This window comes from Electrona antarctica (genome assembly GCF_951216825.1).
Source record: "Electrona antarctica genome assembly, chromosome: 6".
In the NCBI taxonomy this organism is placed as follows: Eukaryota; Metazoa; Chordata; class Actinopteri; order Myctophiformes; family Myctophidae; genus Electrona; species Electrona antarctica.
Window position 1 is genome coordinate 50,371,835 of NC_136811.1, and position 16,945 is coordinate 50,388,779.

General features: G+C 42.4%; 1 protein-coding gene across 1 annotated transcript in view; it reads left to right on the top strand.

The window, feature by feature from the left end:
• The window catches only part of LOC306925126 (regulating synaptic membrane exocytosis protein 2-like), a 203,526-nt gene that overhangs the window by 129,580 nt on the left and 57,001 nt on the right, over positions 1–16,945 (top strand). The window contains exon 18 of the mRNA XM_079503808.1: positions 12,781–12,878. Within this exon, the coding sequence (XP_079359934.1) occupies positions 12,781–12,878 (98 nt within the window). The remainder of the gene's footprint in view (positions 1–12,780; positions 12,879–16,945) is intronic.

Here is a 16,945-nt window from a genome sequence, read left to right on the forward strand (position 1 = left end):
GTTTTGAATTTTCCTTTTTTCATGTCATGTGAAAGCAGGGAATCATAGCTTCAAATTGACATATTGGTTGTTCAGTTTGACCCACCAGTTTTGGAGATATGGCTTATAGAGTAATGTCTTGCAGAAAACAGCGAGTTGAGAAAACAGGCTTGAAAGGTTCACTTCTGTGGTCTCTAACATTACACCTAGCTACATGTTTAAGCATTGATTTCATATTTACATGTCGATTTCAGCTCTGGCACTTATTTCAGACATGCTCTAGAATGTGAAGAGTCTGCCTGTGCTATTTACTCATTTAAGTTTTTCTCCTCTGGTGAAAAGCTGTAATTTGCGCGATGGCACACACACACACACACACACACACACACACACACACACACACACACACACACACACACACACACACACACACACACACACACACACACACACACACACCATGTACAACCTCAGTGCCCTTAGACGTCTAGACGTAATCTGGACGTTAATTTGTTAATTTCCCCACATCCCACTGCGGTCCATAATGACAGAGCTCTCCATTTCCATTGTGGAATTGCCAATCATTTTTTGGTCAGACATGGAATATTTTTTTTATTATTATTATTTCAAATGCTTTGCTCACCACTCTATTGTTAGGCCTTAGTATCTTACATCACAGTAACAACTATGCTGGGTGTACAATAGATTTAGCAAACAGCAGTTAATTCAGCAACATTAACATCAATGGCATATATCAGGGTCACGTTGCTTCTGGATTGGCAACAAACACTGGGAGATTTTCAGGAGAAATTACAATGCAGCAGCAAGAGAGGGTAACAATTCAGAAGTTTCCTGCTAAATTGGGTGAGTGTTGGCAGGTCTGGACAATGAACAGCGTTCACACTATATGAACTGTGCTGTGAATGCATAAGCCTTTTTTACCAACCCTGACTGACTGTTACCTCAGTTGGCCAGTAGATGGAGCAAAGTTCACAATATTTGATAGGGAGCTGTCCACAAGAGGAGTGCTGAAATTGTAAACGTTTGTTTTTCCACTATGACAAAACGGTGTACAAGGAACAATGATTCAAATTGAAACGTGCATTTTTTTCTTCATTTAGGCAAAGAAAAAAAACAAACAAACTAAACAATCACAGGTGTGTGTTGTTTTGTGTCTTTAGGAGAGCATTTAATATTAGAAATGCGGACAAAGCAACCTTGTAGTGGTGACTGTAGTGGTGTGCTGCGTGTCTGCGAGTGCATCTCTGCACTTGTGATGTTGCTGTGAGCAACTGTGCATGCGTGTGCATTCTGTGTATATGCGTCCTCATACGTGTGTGTGTGTGTGTGTGTGTGTGTGTGTTCATGTGTGTGTATGCACGTGCGCGCCCATGCATATACCTTTGTGTGGGTCTCCATGGTGTGCACGTGTAGAGGTGACCTGGGAGGACCAGCAACGAGGGCTCAATGGCTCTCTGTCAGATGATGGAACCCACACACAACCCTCTGAGACAGGTTGGTCTGTAACCAAATGAACCCGCAAGGGTCACGCATGGACAGATTAAACACTGGGGATTTGATTGTGTATTCTAAAAAAAAATCATACCTCTGCTTTGATGGAATACTATGAATAGTACAAGTTTCGATGCACCATACCTGTGTGTACTGTACAGTACTGTATATAGGTATTATGCATTTAGAAAGGAACATATTATTCTGCCAAAGTGGTCAATACTCCTGGCTGTCTTATGCTGTGGTTTCCTTTCATAACTGGTGTGGTTTCCTTTCATACCTGGTGTGGTTTACTTTCATACCTGGTGTGGTTTCCTTTCATACCTGGTGTGGTTTCCTTTCATACCTGGTGTGGTTTCCTTTCATACCTGGTGTGGTTTCCTTTCATAGCTGGTGTGGTTTCCTTTCATAGCTGGTGTGGTTTCCTTTCATAGCTGTTCACTGGACTAGACTCTTCACTGGACCACAAGACCACACCTGGATGACGGAACTATTATGTTTAATGCTTTTTTTTTACCTGCATGAGTGATATGAACTTAGAGGATTCATTTCCATATACGCTTTATGGCTCAGTTCTAAATATGGTTCTCAGAACATCATTTTTTGAGCCCTGCTCACGAGGTACATGAGTCCTGGGGAAACCAGAACATATTATTACACTTTCAAAATCCAATATACAAGTTCACGGGTTCCTGATCTACCAGCGTGTGAGCTTTTTCTTATGAGATTTTTTTTTCATGGCGTCAAGTAGTCCAACCATGGACTATTTACTGTCCAGGTTAGGTCATGGTCCGTTCGTTATCCAGGGAGTGGAGTTGGCTGTATACCAGTGTGTGTGTACTGGCTCCTCTAACGGACAGTTTTACAATGTCATGAGGTGGACGTTGTGAAACAGTGCAATGTAGGTCTCTACAGAGGTCCCAACCCCACCCCCCCCAGCACCACGCACACACACACACACACACACACACACACGCACACACACGCACGTGCACGCACGGTTATATAAATGCCATGTCTCGTTTGTCGGTATGCTACTGTAGCTAGCCTTGGATACCGACTAAGTGCATGTTGCTACGAGAATGACCTAATAATGTTCTCCATCTTAATGCGTTTCCATGGGAACACATCGATCATCCACCCTCCTGCAAATCACGTCCTGGTTATGTCACTTAGCCGCTTATTACTGGCTTGGGATGAGAGTCACGTCTTCACTTGCTAGGCTGTAGCTTCATTAAAAGCTAATTGCACATTGTGTCTGACTGTGTGGATGAAAAGCGGTTGCAGGTAGTAACCCACGCTGCAAGCTGGCGAGGCGAGGCGAGCTGCCTCTCGCGGGTCATCTTGTGATGCAGTGACACTTGGCTTGTTAAAAGTCCACTGACGCGCTAACATACAGACAGTTAGAACGTGGGGGCACACACAGGCCTTTAAGCCATTGAGACCCGGCTGAGACCAGATTCTATACAAATGTCTTCTCAAACTAATAATCTACTAATTGGCCACGGACCCCCACTGAAGCAATTATTGAGTTAAAAATGCTTTTGCTGTGAAAGAATATATACAAAGATTTACAGATCTACAAGCTTGTAGCTAGGAGCTTGTAGATCTGCTTTTTCAACAACTAAAAGTTTAAAAAAATGGTTAAAGTGGTTAAAACTAAACGCTAAGGTGACACGGATGCGTTTCCAGGTCTTAGTGGGTTAAGTTTCCATTCAAGACTTGACCTGCCACCGAACTGTTGATGTCTTTGTTGCTTTGCCCTATTCATCCACCGTTTACACTTTTCCTCGCCTCCTTCTTTCTCTTATACTTTCTCACTATCCTTGCACACTTTCCTTCCGTCTCTCTCTTGTGCTGTTTAACCTGGAAAGCATATAGACGTTGTTCTTATACCCTTCAGTCCGGGATCGCCTCTGTCATTTTCTTTCATTCATTTTTCATTCATTTTTTGAATACGTTTTTTCTTTCAGACATAAGTACACAGTTTATCCTTGCTATTTGTTCTTTGTCCTACCTTTGCTGCTCTGTCTATCCCTCGCACGCACGCACGCACGCACGCACGCACGCACGCACGCACGCACGCACGCACGCACGCACGCACGCACGCACGCACGCACGCACGCACGCACGCAACGCACGCAACGCAACGCACGCACGCACGCACGCAACGCACGCAACGCACACCCACTGGACCTACACAAAGCCAAACTCTCAGAAGCAGACGTTCAGTTCAGTATACTAAACGCCTATATGTTCCATCAGGGAGGAATAACTCAGAGCTGTGTACTGTAGCAGAGAAAGCGCTGACAGAACAACTCTATGGTCTGAATTTCGCAGACTGTGTGTATATTAACCGTGTTCTACTGAACAGCACGCACACACACACACACACACACACACGCACAGACACAGACACTCGCTGGTGTGAAAAGGCAAGCACTACTGTTTGTTTAGTGTTGTGCCATTGGTAAATACTGTAACATACTGTATACAGGTACCTTTTCCAAGCGTGTGTGTGTGTGTGTGTGTGTGTGTGTGTGTGTGTGTGTGTGTGTGTGTGTGTGTGTGTGTGTGTGTGTGTGTGTGTGTGTGTGTGTGTGTGTGTGTGTGTGTGTGTGTGTGTGTGTGTGTGTGTGTACAGTATTGTTTTAGCATTTAAGGAAAAAGTAAAGACTTAAGTGCAGTCACCACATTTGCTTTGGAACTGGTTTTTATATTAAGGATGTATAAAACCTTGAAAGCTAGCCAGCCTATATTACACAGAATGGCAACTCATTTTCCTCTATTGCTGTGTCAAGTATCAAAAGTCATGGGAATTCATCCTTTATACTTGCATTCACCAAACAGTGCTTGAATTTAGTGTAGCGATTAAGTCATGAATAAATTAACGTTTGTTTTATTCTCTATGTGGATCCTGTGGTCCAAACAAAAAAACTATACTGTACAAACAACCAACAACAGGCCTGGGCCATGGCTCAGTGGTCCAGGCACCTTGGCTGGCAATCCAGTCTGGCAGTGTGCCGTGGGTTCGACTCCCGATCCCGACGGCCTTTACTGCAAAAAATAAAATAAAATGAAGGCAAAAGCCACAAAAAAACATAAAAAACCCCAAAAACAAGCAACACGTATTTGCTCGTCATTGGCAGTGCCAGAAACCCATCTCTGAAGCAGTCCTAGGATTTTGCCTGTCCGAAGTGAAGCCACATGGGTCTGTTCTGTGTGATGCGGTCGATCCTATCTTATGCAAAATGTTGTCATTATACAACACTTCAATCACAGATGTGACTGCGTATGAAAACGCTGTGCAGTATAAGGACTTGCCTATGTATGAATTTATATAAGCCTGTAATACTGACCTCATCTAACAATTATACGTCTGTGCAGCTGTGGTCTGAATTTGTCTCGTTTCATTTATTCCAACACATTAACCCCCCTCTCCCCTCCATCGTAATATTATTATGATATAATCGTTAAGCAAGTTGACCTCGGCGATTCCGTCTAATCGAGAAATCACTTGCTTGCGCTTGTGTCTTCCTTCCCTCTCCTGACTGTGAAATGAGACGATGTGTTGTTGAGCTGGCACAAAGAGAGGACGGCTGGAGGAGGCAGTCTGGTGTACTGTATGTCTCGCCACGTTGTCTTTTATGCATGTGACACTTCATTACTCAACCATAAAGCTGTGTATAGCATTATTACTGAAGACCTATTCATCATACTCCACTTTTAAACTGGAGTATGAACAGACCTTCATTGAGCTGATTGTGAATGATCTGCAGGTGCGCGTGTGTGTGTCCAGTGTGAGAGCATTTGACATTGGCTATTTGAACAGCTGAGAGGGTGACTCTCAGCTGTTCAAATGGTGGTTCCGTGGATCTGTCAAAGTTGGGTCCAGATGCAGGGACCCTCAGTGTTCCTTGAGGGAGTTCTAAATGTACCCTCTCTCAGGTCTATACGCTACACTACAGGGCCACTCATTGTTATGCGCGGTTCTTTGACAGTAAGGCTGAAGTAAGACCCCTGGATATGGAAGCGAACTACCGAGTAGCACCCACCCAGTGTGGGCATATAGTGGGCAGTGTGAGAAGTAGCGGTGCATGTGTGCCCGTCGTTGCAAATGCTGTAATGCTCTGTTGACCGTCTGGACTGACTTGCGTTCCTGTGGGTTCCAGGAGGGTTGTGTGTCTTTACAGAAGATTACACACACGGCAATAGTGTGAACATGCATGCATGCTCTTTTTCAGCAATGGCCTGCACAATCACAAACGCACACATTAAAACCATGGGAACTGCTGCCCCACACAGTACAAGGAGCAGTTCAGTGCAGTGTTGTTTCTTAAATGTATTTCGGTGGGCCTTGAATGTGTCGTAATGGCTGATTTTAGATTTGGTTTCATGCTGAAAATAGACGATCTACAAGCTCACAACGTAGAGCTGCTATTTTCAGCATGAACCCAAGCATACAATGACTTATGACTACTGGATCTCATCTCCACTAGTCCCTCCATAACATGTTAGTCTACTTTTTATGGGTTGACAAAATTGTCAGTATATTTAGTCTTTAGTTTTAGTCATCATAGCTTAGTTTTTATTTAGTTTTTCTTGGTGGGAAAAAAGGTAGTCTTGCTCACGAAAGGGGAACCTTGTGCTCCGCTAACCTTTGGGTCACTGCTGATTAATGACATATGAAACCATGGACACACGGCTCCTTACACCATCTTTGCAGAGCAAGGAAGGAAAAACAAGTCCTCCTCAGCGTATTTCATGCTCTCTGTTGACCGTGTGGAAGGAAGGAAGGAAGGAAGGAAGGAAGGAAGGAAGGACACAAGGTCAGGAATAATACGTGGTGGACAGAAAATATGTAATCTGAGGCAACAAGAGAGATTGCCGGGAGCACAGTGGATCTTAATTGGTTGCGTAACCTGCTTTCATGGCTCATGGAAAAAGGGCTTTTGTATGGCTGGTTTTATGTACTGTAAATGTACTGTATATGTGTGTTACTGTGCATGAACCCATGTGCGTGCACTCACTGAACTACATCAAGGTTCAGTGGTTTTTTCTTTTTTTTTGTATACATTTTTCGAGTTTGAACTGGCTAACTCTGCAAGTTTAGCCAGCACTACTCTTTTGCCTCCCTCGCTGCTTTATGCTTTTTTTTCTTTATTTTTTTTGTTTGTTTGTCCAGTTATTTCTCCCCACAGTGTAGTCCCAAGCAGACTCAATGCTTCATTTCTCCCCACAGTGTAGTCCCAAGCAGACTCAAGTGACACCACACGTTTTCTTCCCCTCTCTAAGGTTCCTATAAAGCTTTCTCTGTCTGGTTTTGTCAGCTCCCGATACTCTTTTTTTCCTCCCCACCATTAACATCTTTACCTTTCTTTTCCTCTTAGAGCACAGAAACTCAACCATTCCCCACCTCTTCTCTTCTCTTCTCTAATAATAATAACGGCGCTCTGATATCTCTACCTCAGCCTTCTTACCATTCCTTCTCTCTTGCTGTGACTTCTCACTCTAACCCCATGGTGAATTTTGTGCGTCCTTTGGTGTATTTCTATGATTTTGTTTCTGTGCTTGTTGTTTTGTCAATGTGTCGTGTTGTTGTTATTGTTGTTGTTGTTCTCGTGTCATGTCGTCTCTCCCCTCTCCCCTTTATCCATCCTTGACCCCCCCACCCCTCCTCACTCTCCCTGTGTGGTGGCCCATGGGTGACGCCCCCCCCCCCCCCTCTCTCTCTCCCTCCCTCCCTCCGAGCCTCCTCTCACTCCCATCTCCTCTCCTCTGTCTGTGTGTCTGTCTGTCTGTCCATTTTGTGACGTCACTATCCTCCCCAGAAGACTCGGACTCGCCCAGTCGGACGAACTCAGGTCTGTCCCTTCTTCTTCTTTCTTTTATCTTTTTTTCTTCTATTACTGTTCTCTACACTTTACTGTTTCTCAATCTCTGGTCCAGGGCCCACCAGGGACTTCAAACGGGGTCTGTAAGAGTCCTTATACACACCAGGGGCGACGTCAATAAACCCTTACAAATGCACACCAATAAGCGACAGTATTAATTTGGTGATGCCTCCTTCAGAAAAGGCATAAACGATTTTGTTTCCTGAAAAAATAAATGGGTCGCTTTTATCGCTGCATTATATTCGCATTCTATGCGGCTGTCTATGCGAGCAGTTTAAATTAATGCAAATTAAGCACACGAAAATAAACACTCCCAGTGTGTAAGGGACCTTTAACTCTGAGAGTTAAATTTGACACTGAGGATTTTACGGTCCTAGAGACAGAAATTGGTGTCAAATGTGGATCCACGGTCTAATTACATATCAATTATTATTAGACCACCTGGTCCTTGGATCTGAAGTAAGCCATCAGTACAGGCTCATATAGACCCACAAAGGTTTATTTAGACCTACTGGTGGTCCCCGGACCCAATGTTGAGAACCAGTATTGTACTCCACCCCCCACCCCCCCACACACACACACACATCTCCCCCTCCTCCTCTCTTTTCCTTGCTCTCTCTCTCACTTCCATTAACTGTGTCGCTCACTGACTTCAGTCCTTCCATTGGGGTTGCTTCCTTAATTTATTTAATTTATTTAATTCATGTATTTTTTTGTTTATTTATTTATTTCTCAGACGTTATTTATTTATTTCAAGGATCAGCCATAACTCTGAGCGTGTACAAAAACCCTTGTGGGTCCATTTGGTTCCATTCGTTCCACTCTCAAGAGTTCCAGACACTGGGTATAAGGGGCGATTTGGACCCCCCGGCTGTCAAGGAACCCCGAGTGTCCCTTGAGCCCACTTTGAGAACAACATGTTTGTTTATTATTGTTTGTATTTATTTATTGATTTCATTGGTTTGTTCTCAGACGCTTTTATTTATTTAGTTCAAGGGGCCACTCATAACTCCCTGAGGGACCCTTGAGCCCACTTTGAGAACAACGTATTTGTTTAGTTATGTATTTATATTGTTCGTACTTTTTACCACGCTCTGCACATTCTGTGTGTGCTTACATGTAAAGCATACATGGGCAACTGGCGACCCCCACCTTCACTTAATGTGGCCCTCAGGTTAATATCAGAATACTGATATATTATTGATTTGCAATCATCATGACCTGCTTTATTTAATACTTAATTAGTAGCTTAATGAGTAGTATTTAAATGTTTGTCTTTTTTAATTTGTATTTAGTTTATAAAGTTAACATAACTACAATTAAAGGCATTTGAAAGGCCTTTGAAATTAAATAAAAATGTTACTTTTCAGGATTTCAATTCAAATATTAGCTAAAATAGCTGATCTACAAGCTCAAAACACGTCACGCGTCACGCTTTGAGCTTATAGATTGGCTATTTTTGCTACGACAGTAATATGCAATGTGGCCCCCCAGAGTGAGTGCGGAAATATAGTGGCCCTCTCCATCATCAAAGTTGCCCACGCCTGATGTAAAGCATGTTCATCAGTGCACACATGCCAACGTTTTGGTTTGTTGGGACAGCAGGTCTTATGGAGAAACACTGTGTATGATTAATCTATGCGTGCGCTGCTAAAATCAAGATGCTGAGACATTGCGGGAGCCAGTATTCGCAAACAGAACAGTAGACAAAATACTGCAGAATTACATTTTGGCTTGGGTGAAGAAAAAACAAAGGGGGGGGGGGAAACTAAATATCCAAATTGATTGTATCACAGTGTGTCACTACTGTCACTGCTGCTGTACTTGGAAGTTGGAACTTGGATTTTATGAGGTATCATGCGAGGCGAAGTGTATTTGTTTTTTATTTTAACAGGAATAATAACATTATTTTTAAAGTTATTTTTTTGTATCACTATATGAAAACACAAACTTCAAGGGTTTCAAGGCCCTGCGGACCACAGGTTGGGAATCGCTGCTCTACATTAAATGTTTTCTGTTTGCCTATATTTGCCACCAAAATGTGTTCACCTAGTGTGACATGATGCCCAGAATAGGCAGGCCAGGAAGGCCAGGGGTCATGTGGTCAACCTTCTGTTCAGCCACACCACAACGTGGAGCAGTCCCAAATCTTCTGATTAGTGCGTGTAACCTAAACCTAACAAAACATGCCCTATATTTGCAGTATTCACTAGTGTATCACTCTGTTTACTTTGCATTAATGTCGATTATGGAAGGGCCATTATGATCCACCACTCCTGAATGAAGTGCCTGGTGCTGGGAGTCTGGTGCAACTCACAGGTCCTGGGCTTGGTGAGACCAGGAGTGGACCTGGTGAGACGTATAGGAGGGGCCCGGACAGGAGACAACCCACAGAGCCTAGTCCTTCCACGCGCCAGAATCTGGTTCTCCCAGTCCCGCCAGAGTAGTTCCGGAGCAACGGATTGTGTGGCCTTGCTCATTCCCTGATGGACTGATCGAGGGTAGCTACTGGGACGTAAATCGACCCGAAACCCTGTTGACCGCAGGATACATCACTGAGGATACGTCCCAGCAGGTGCATCCATGCGATGTATTTTTTTAGTTATCGATATAAGATTGCCTCGCTGTTTTCCATTTTTGGAAGTTCTCCGGTTGCTAGAGACGCTTGCTAGGGCTTTGTCTGTACTGTGTATGTGCGACCAACCACAGCTTCAGTTTTAGCCACGGACTTTGCACGCTCTTTTCTCTGAAACTAAGGCGCTGTCTGTGGTTTTGAACAGATCGCCGATGTTCGGAGGTCATCTTCCGACGGAGCATTAGTCGGAGCATTAGACATGCGGGAACAACGGTCGGACTAGCGCTCGAACATGCGCTGCTCCCGTGCTTGCGGTTAGGGTTAGGTTAGGGATAGAGGTACTGTAGGTTGTCGGTCTAATGACTGTTGGAGTCAAACACGTGCCGGAACTAAGTACTGCACCCAAAAACGTTTGCTGTGCAAGAATATATATTCAGAGATTCCAACACATTTTCAAGTTTTTTTTTCTTCTCAAAAATAGCTGGACTACTATGTATATCTGCTATTTTTCAATAGCTAAAGTTCAAAAAGTGGTTAAAATCTAAGGTGACACGGATATTGTACGTTCCAGGTTTTTAATGGTTTCATAAAATATTCCCATGGACAGCAGAGCACCAGAGTGCTGTCGTTCTGTGCTCAGATTGGAGCAGTTGTTGGGGTTTGTAAGGCTCCCAAATATAGAACATATTTCTTGTTTAAAACAGATTGATACTATATCCATGTGACAGCGCAGCTGTGTTGTGAAAGGCAGAATTTTGCCTTACCTTACAGCAATGGTTTTGTATACAGCCATTCATTTACTGAGTTCATTTATGTTGTGTTGCGCGTGTGTGTGTGTGTGTGTGTGTGTGTGTGTGTGTGTGTGTGTGTGTGTGTGTGTGTGTGTGTGTGTGTGTGTGTGTGTGTGTGTGTGTGTGTGTGTGTGTGTGTGTGTGTGTGTGTGTGTGTGTGTGTGTGTGTGTGTGTGTGTGTGTGTGTGCGTGCAAAACATGCGTGCAAAACATTCATCGTCCTTAATTATCAGACAGATAATGACTACATTCGAGGATAATGGTATTTGGGGATAAAGATGGTTTGGTCACGTGCAGAAGAGAGGTGAGGGCTGCGTTGGGAGAGGAAGGCTGCCAGGCAAGAGGAACTAGGCTAAAGAGGAGCTTTATGGATGCGGTGAGAGAAGGACATGCAATGCTGGAGTGACCCAGAGAGGATGAGGAGGAGTGACCCAGAGAGGATGAGGAGGATGCAGAAAGATGGAAACGGATCACTCAGTCGAAAGAAGGAGAAGAGACCCTTAGTTATCATACAACACACAAGTAGAGAGACAGAGAGCAGGTCCAGAGAATGGAGATGCAGGTGCATTAGCTCTACATCACTGAGAAAAACTCTCCTCTCCTCCGCGTCATCAGGGCCTTTCTGTGAAGAGCTTGCATGTGATCTCCCTGTGTCCCCTAGGGTAGGTACCAAGCCCCCAGAGTGGCTTGCTAACGTTGAAGCCGCCGAGCCCAGTGGTCAAGGCTGGACCTGCAGGCGGGCGTTTTTAGTTTTTGTTTGTTTTTGCCCGTGCATTAGCGCTTCCGCATTTTGACCACCAAACAACCATTACAAGCGTTCTTCCGAATCCTTCAAACGCTACTGAGCAACTTCCATTGATATGAACAGTGGGGGCGGGGCTGTCCGGTCTCTAGATTATATATACTGTATTGTAGGTACTTTAAAAAGAAACTGGTCTCTATACTGCCTCACTCTCAGGGAAGACGCAGCACACACTAGTTTGAGGCCATTTCGTCGGAAGGTGCCAGATTTTGTGCCCAAGATAGAGAGAGAAAAAGAGAGAGAGAGAGAAAGACACAGACGCACGCACGCACGCACGCACGCACGCACGCACGCACGCACGCACGCACGCACGCACACATGTACCCACGCAGGCAGAGTTGCAGAGTTTCTATCTTGCGTAGCAATATTTTTGTTTTGTTGGAGTCCTGAGTGGAATATTGGCGAAGGCTGATACAACAAAAGCACAAAGTGTTGTCTGGCTGCCATTACTTGATAAATAGTTTATAGCATACTCTCTCTAACTGAATGAAATGTCACAAATTGTTCTGCTTGTGGCTTTGTGCCTTTGACTGAATCATGCTGATGATAGCCTATTAGCACAGTAATATCACTTAAATGAACTGAACTTAGCAACCTTGTCTCATTTTTCTTCTAATTTTGAATGCATTTTTGCAACTCTTTCAGTGAGGCCAGAGACAGATGCCGGGGGAAGGCAAATTAGTAGGATTATTTCATAAAACCAAATGACTTAAAAAGTCTCTAGAAACTCATTATTACATTTTCACATGATATAGAAAAGACCCATAGGATAGCTAAAGATCTGAGAAATGAGGAAAAACCAATTGATTTTAGTTTTCCTTGATATATTGTAATCGATATTGCTTTGTTTTGCGTGAAGAAACAAAGAGGAGATCAGAGCAAGCACTCAAAAGAATCAGGAGAAAATAATGTAGTCTTTTTTAGTTCCCACCGATCGTAGAAGCACCAGTTCTGCTTTAGTATTTACTAGATTGTTCCCCTTTTTGAGCACCTGGTTTTTTTCATTGTTTTGTTTTGTTGTTGTTGTTGTTGTTGCTGCTCGTTTGTTAATACAGCCAACCATTTCTAAGTTCCGCCCACATTCAGCTTCTTCCATTTGACTCTGTCTTTGTCCCAGCTCATTAGATCATAGCTCCACAGACGTTTGTCTTTCTCTCTCTCTGTTAGTCTTTTCTTTTCCTCGTGGGCCTCCACCGTTCTCTGACAGCTCTCCGTCTCTCTGCTCAGGTCTGGATGTGGACGAGAGGACCAGGCAGATGAAAATGAAGATGAATAAATACAAGCAAGGTGCAGGCTCTGACTCCAGACTAGAGCAAGACTACAAGGTAAACACCACACCGGCTACAGTATGTGTTCTGTACTGCAGGGGTTCTCAACGTTTTTGGCCTGGGGACCCCCGGAAATGCTTTGGCAATGTCTCGGGACCCCCGCCCCGCCCCCTCCCGACCCCCAATATAAATTGACTGCTACAATAACCTTAATAATAGAGACAATACACCATAAATAAATAAATACTGAAACCAGATATAATCATTACGGAAGGTGTATGCATGTACTATGTGTACTATATGTAAACTCTTCATTTCCATTTTCCAGCCATTCAGTTGCAAAAAAAATTATAAATGGCGACCCCCCTGAGGGGTCGCGACCCACGGGTTGAGAACCCCTGCTGTACTGTACTGTACTGTACTGTACTGTACTGTACTGTACTGTACTGTACTGTACTGTACTGTACTGTACTGTACTGTACTGTACTGTACTGTACTGTACTGGTATATAATGTACTTGGGCTGGGCTATAGAAAAATCGTTTCATATAAGCATTGTGGTCCAAAAATAAACAGGCTTTCTCTGCGTTATTGTCAGGGAGGTGTCTCTGTATCGTTTGCGACAGTCAGTCACTCATACTGTACAGTATATGATACAGTATGTTTCTAGCGAAAATGTAACTAATTCTGTAGCTGTAACAATAGCGTTTTCTCAGTTGATTCTTCATATCCATATGAGTGAAACGGCCGGGCCTGTTATTTTTCAAACACAGTTGTTATAATCTAAAATTAGATTGTAAAAAATTACAATGCAAATAAAAAGTACATGAACCCATAGATTTGCGCCCTCTACCAATTTTGACGTCAGTCATCAAATCAAGATGACTATTATTTCAAATTTCCTAGATTAGGATTAATTAATTTCATCTTTTTCAACCCATTAATTCTACAAATGCTTTCTAAATCGGTAGTCCTCATACTTTCAAAATCCTTCAAAGATATGTTCAAAAATAGCAGATGTACAAGCTGTGCTGTGAGCGTACATATCTCTGCAGTGGGGCAGAAACCAGCTACGTATGTCCAAAATATTATTATTAGGAGTTTTAGTTAGGAGTTTTTGACCATTAACTCATTTGCAGATGAAATACCTCAATTACCACCAACTGCCAGCTTGTGGGTTCCAAAAAGAAATGGGTTACAAAATCGTGGGATCAAAATTATGTAAAAAAAAAAAAAAAAAAACATAAGAAAATGGATGTGTATGGATATATGTATGTGTATAATATACCTACTGTACATGAGCCAGATTAAGACTGTTATTGGTTAATATACCCAGCCCTACTAACAGATTAATAATAATAAAACCTCTTTATTTGTATAGCACCTTTCATGACATGAAATGCAGCTCAAAGTGCTTTACAGAGCAATGGAGAAAAAACTAAAAAGAAAAGAAAAGCAAGGCATGAACATTAGAAAACTCTTAAGACTGTTTTTGGTTAATATACACAGCCCTACTAACAGATTAAGACTGTTATTGGTTAATATACCCAGCCCTACTAACAGATTAAGACTGTTATTGGTTAATATACCCAGCCCTATTACAGTATATAGTGAACTGTGTATATCGGTATGTGTAGTACTTCAGTGTTCCATGTACTAAATCCAGAGAAATACCAGAGAAATACCCAGACACATACACACTGATTGAATTCAGTTATATATACATACGTCTCCACGTCAGTCCATGATGGAATGCAGCAGTGATCGTCTCCAGAGGCCAGTGTTTACTACCGCTGTTAAAACCAAGTGCTAAAACCAAGCGCAGGCTTCAAGCCCAGTGCCTCAATGGAGTCTGGGCCAAACCATATAAGACAAAGGATTGTCTGGCCTGCCTTCCTTTTATGTCTGTGGAATGATAACTATTGGCCTCGGAGTCAGAGGTCGGTGCCGTTCGTTAGTATGTAGTCTATAAAAAGAAGCAGGTTACAGCTAGTAATGCTCCATTCCTACACAGCTGTGACGCTTCGTACCAGCAGGCATTAGTACAATGTCAACACTTACTGTAAGAGTCCAACTTCCAAGTGGGCATTCCTCCATGGATGGATACACTTTCATTCATCTCTATACCATCAAGCATTAGTACAATGTCAACACTTAACCCATTTTGACCTGAGATCAGATTCTAAAAATGTCTTCTACATCCTGACAGTTTTCTGAAAAAGCTATGTTTCTATGTCAGTGGTTCTTCGATTTTTCAAAAATAGCAGACCTACAAGCTCGTAGTGCGCCACTCGGTGGCGCACTACGAGCTTGTAGATCTGCTATTTTTCAATAGCTAAAGCATAACATAATGCTAACACCAAAAGGGGATTTTTAGCGGCGTTTCTCCATCGGTTTTCAGAAAAACGCACCCAGTGTGCAACCACCTTAACCCATTATGGGCGGGAGGGATTGCTAAAATCAATTGCTAGGCAATGTCTTGCTCTTACGGGCTGACAAACCTTGCTATCATGATCTAAATCTACGGCGCTCTCCATGGTTTTGATCAGAACGCCGATGTTCTGTCCTAATTTCTGTCTTAACCAAGCATCTTGTTTGGAATATTAATTCGCTAATTAATAACGCTTCTAAAGAGAGATCAGCCTTGACAGCGCGAGGCAGTAATGGAACATTATACAGTACCTCACGTAGGGAGTAGAATATGAATCTGCTGGGCACTCTAGCGCCTTTATTCTGGAAAAAGTAGTCATTTGTTTCCATTGAATATTTGTATGTTTGGATACGTGTGACTTGCACTGACATTTCAAAGAGAAATATTGCACATTTCACTCCACTACACTTACAGTATAGGATGGGAATAATAAGCAAATTATAAATTAACCACTTGAAAATAACCGATCTATAGAATCTACAAGCTCACAGCGTGCCACAATGCGACCTGTTGTGAGCTTGTACGATCTGCTATTTTCACTATTGATGTATTTTTTTTGTAACATTTTTGGAAAACCTTAAGCAATTACTTTAACTGGTGTCTTGTATTTGACAAAAAAAATCTAAATAAATATATATTTTTTACTTTAACTCGAGTACAAATTTGACAAAGCAACTTTCACGAGTAATGTTTGACCAGGTGTGTATACTTTGGCTCAAGTAGGCCAAACCACTGCAATCAAGCATTAGGACAACATCAACAGTTACTGTCCTACTAAGTGCAGCCGAACATTCCTCCATGGATACTAACTTCATTCAGTATTCATTCGAACCACTTGAACACAGAAACAATAACACCATTACAAAAATAAACTAATTTGAATCGCGCTTAGTTTTTGCACGACGGAACCTTTCTCACTGGACAAATTTCAGGCGTAACACTTGATTTAAAAAATAATAATAATTATAATGGGATGAATCTAGAGTGGTAATATACCATCCATTGACAGTTTCCAATCTAGTGTTGCAAATTGCGGCTAATTCTAGGGGTATTAATTTGTAAACTGAGAATATTCATCTAATAGTCACCAAAATCAAACATGATTTAAAATGTAAAAGACTGCTGTGCCCGGACAAGTGAATGGGAAATGTACTTGTCCTTGCGTATATCATATTTGTACCATGTACCATGAGAAAAATAAATGAAATATTATGAATGGCATGGCCTCAATATGATGGTAAATATTCTGAATGGCATGGCCTCAATATGATGGTAAATATTATGAATGGCATGGCCTCAATATGATGGTAAATATTATGAATGGCATGGCCTCAATATGATGGTAAATATTCTGAATGGCATGGCCTCAATATGATGGTAAATATTCTGAATGGCATGGCCTCAATATGATGGTAAATATTATGAATGGCATGGCCTCAATATGATGGTAAATATTATGAATGGCATGGCCTCAATATGATGGTAAATATTATGAATGGCATGGCCTCAATATGATGGTAAATATTATGAATGGCATGGCCTCAATATGATGGTAAATATTATGAATGGCATGGCCTCAATATGATGGTAAATATTATGAATGGCATGACCTCAATATGATGGTAAATATTATGAATGGCATGGCCTCAATATGATGGTAAATATTCTGAATGGCATGGCCTCAATATGATGGT